We start from the raw sequence: 3,475 nt of genomic DNA on the forward strand, positions 1-3,475 counted from the left end.
CACATGTACATGCAACCATGCACCAAACCACCCCTTCCCTTTCCGCCCCTAATCGATAGTTCTATAAGCCATTCACTCTATAAACAGTTCCGCATCACATTCTAACGGTTTGTATTTAGGTGAATATTGCAGACACAAAATAGCAGGGATAGGTAGAGAGGTGGCCAGAAGGAGGAAGCAGCCAGCTCTTTGGTTATGAAAACACGTGTGTGCAATCACCTCCTGTTTCTCACACAACACATTTGCACACACACACTCACACGATATGCAAAACCGGTGGTTTCTGACAACACAGTCCCACACACAAAGCTAATTTTCATAAACTTAACTTCCACATTAGTTGGCACACACATAGAAGCATATCCGCACGTACATTCAAGCAGAAATAAAGACACGCGCACACACAGACGTACTTCCTCAGACATCGATATTTTCCCATGCTCGCCGGCACATTGTGAAAATGTAACTATTGCCTGCTGGATATAAGTTGATTTAATGTGGAGGACAGATACATCCTTTTATGCCAAATTTAAGCCATCCACACACACAGGAGCACTCAGCAGGCAGTTTGTCTTGAAACCAAAAGGTACGTAAGTCCGGCTTTGTTTACTGTAATGTCCATGCAAGATGCAATTTCCATTGCAGTATTATTCTTTCGGTAATGATTAGTCTATACTCTGATCACTATCTTTGTTTTTAAACCTCATGATGTTTAAATCCTATTAATTCCATTTTTTTTGCTTTTAGTCCTGTTTCATGTTAAACTGATAATATGTTGTTACAACTTGTATGTCGGACTAAATGAATACTACGGTTTACGTCTTGTTCTGGATTATGTGTTTAAATATGAGCAAAAAAGGCTAATATTAGTAAAGCATGCTATTACAAACTAAGTGTTAAATAATCATAAATCTTTTATTTATTTCTGTTACTCCTGTTTTTAACAGTCAAGTCAATTTTACTTATACAGTCGAGTATAACAAAACAAAACAACAGTAGCATACAATACCTTCTATCCTTAGATCCTCTACTTGGATAAGAAAAAACTCCCTCCAAAAAATTTCAACCATTTCCTAATGTATTCCTTCACTATACTCCCGAATCTGACAACCCCCCCCCCCCCCCCCCTCTCTCTCCTTCCCTTTCTTTCTCTATTTAAGATGGCTTCCATGACGACCCAAAGCACGCTATCCACCGCCATAAGCTCGATGATGACCACAAGCTCTTCATCTAAAAATCTTGATGAGCACCACACAGTCCTCCTGGTCATTTACTCTGTGGTTCTGGTCATCGGGACCATCAGCCTTTGCTTGATGATGCACATCATGAAGTCCAGCACGACATCCATCACTTCCATTGCTGTACTCAACCTCATCTTCACCCACTTCATCTTCCTTCTCACTGTGCCCTTCAGGATTTACTATTACGCAACTAATCACTGGAGCCTGGGCCGCGGGTGGTGTAAAGCGGTCAGTGGCATGATTCACATCCACATGTACATGTCTTTCATCTTCTATGTGATCATCCTCATCACACGCCTAATGATGTTCTACCACAAAGTTGAGCGGGTGGCCTCCCTCCAGAAGATTCATGCACTCGTTGTCAGTGCTCTGGTGTGGGTGGCGGTGCTTGTCATGGTCCCTTGCATAATGTATTTTGCCTATGGAAAAAACGCTAAAAATCTGAACATGGACAACAGTACCACAATCTGCTTCAAGTTTGGCAGCCACATAGGGCCTGTTGGCAAGGTGTTTAACTACATCATAAGCACAGTCATCATAGTGGTGGCCACAGTACTGACAGCCCTCCAAGCCAATTCCCTACGGGTTTTATACAGGAAGCACCGGCAGGGATGCACCTCTCAGCAGGACTTTGGGGCTCAGCTGAAGAGTCTGTGCTTTGCTCTCATTATGGTTGTCTGCTTCATTCCCTACCACATGTTCCGGCTGTATTACTTAGAACACGTCGATCTGCAGATTATCAATGAGGTGTTTCTGAGTCTGACCACTTTTAACTGTTTGGACGTGCTCACCTTCTTGGGGAGGACAACCTGTTACATGTGCTTACCCGGAAAGGCTATTTGACAACTGTTGGTTGGATGTGTGTTTGGAGTTTCCTGATACTGTAATTGCTTTGTTTTACTTTAATGTTCTTTGTTGCCATATTAATTATTAATATCTGTGTATTGCTGATGTGCATTTCAATAAAAGCAGTGTTTACCAGTTATTTAAAAGCACATACAAGCAATCATTAAAACAGATGAACTGGAATTAAGTAAAAAAGAAAATTGATGAAACATAAACAAAAATAATATTCACTTAATGGCAGCCCTTTTGTTGTCATCCCCATTTATTTTGTTTCGATGACCTTCAAAACCAGATAGACTAGCTAGCTCCCATCTTATCTCTGTCAGATGTGCCATGCTTTGCTTCCTACGACTGCTGTGTCAACTGCAGCTTTTTGTGATGTGACTTAATAAACTGTTTGGTTTTGTAAATTCTTTTATTATTATTTGCAATTATTTGATAGTTGAAAGTGCAATGAGAGAAACATAACTTGGAGAGGGAGAGAGGTATGACATGCAGTAAAGGTCGTGGTATCTTAACCAGTAGGCTACCATGTTGTGAAAATATTGAAAGAATTATCATGACTGGAAACTGTGCTTTGCTTTTAACTCAACATGTTCTCTTGCCATCTGCTGGTCATTGTATATACTACACAGGCTTCAAGCTTGACATTTGTAATGCTAAATTACACCAATGGTCTTTAAATTCACTAATTCTCTATGCAAATAGTGAATTCATGTGAAAGGCATGTGAGTGGAAAGGAAAAATGAATGTATTACACTTTCTTTGCCAACACTTAACCCGTGTGTACATAGCTGGAGTGAAATAAATAAAATTGTTACTTTTTCTTCATTATTGTGTGAAACATTACCTCAAACCTCTTGGATCTCTTACCTTCCGCCCTCGGAGGTGGTGTTAGAAGCCCTGGCTGACATACACACATGCACATAAACACACACCCCTGGTGATCCTTTCCTTTTGGTTTTTATGGCTTTGGGTTACTGTTTAACATCCCCACCCTACTTTGAGTTTGTTTAGTAAATCGATCTAATGACAGGGCTATGGTGGCGCCATCCAATGTGTCGCTCCATGAATTATTGGCCGCTTAGCTCTACAAACCTTCCTTTTTAATGTTGTCAAACAGCTTTACCATTTTCCTATTCTCAGTGTAACTTAGATTAATGTCGCACTGAGGGGCTGCGCACTACCAGAGTACAACAGTACACCCGGATAAATGCACATCCCCGGCAGACACAGAAACACAGGTAAGTCAAAGTCCTCCTGTTACGTAAATTGCCATTAAAATGCAAAATATCCGCATCGCCTGTGGTATAGTATGAAGTATGCTGTTGCTTTTGTGGAGGAAGTGAAGCTTACATTTAGCAGTTTATCAAGGAAGTTTGGTAACA

General features: G+C 40.7%; 1 protein-coding gene across 1 annotated transcript; it reads left to right on the forward strand.

Moving 5' to 3' along the window:
* Positions 1-322: 322 nt before the first annotated feature.
* Positions 323-2,918, forward strand: gpr141 (G protein-coupled receptor 141). Its single transcript, XM_076080658.1, has 2 exons — positions 323-586; positions 1,161-2,918. Exon 2 carries the CDS (start codon positions 1,161-1,163, stop codon positions 2,082-2,084), a length of 924 nt encoding a protein of 307 aa, XP_075936773.1. The 5' UTR covers positions 323-586; the 3' UTR covers positions 2,085-2,918.
* Positions 2,919-3,475: the final 557 nt, after the last annotated feature.

Source organism: Anarhichas minor, unplaced genomic scaffold (assembly GCF_050575085.1).
Source record: "Anarhichas minor isolate MPS153535 unplaced genomic scaffold, ASM5057508v1 ptg000074l, whole genome shotgun sequence".
NCBI classification, from domain to species: Eukaryota; Metazoa; Chordata; class Actinopteri; order Perciformes; family Anarhichadidae; genus Anarhichas; species Anarhichas minor.

What these genes read in the sequence shown, in the direction of transcription:
- gpr141 (XM_076080658.1), top strand. Translation starts at nt 1,161, where the DNA reads ATGGCTTCCATGACGACCCAAAGCACGCTATCCACCGCCATAAGCTCG.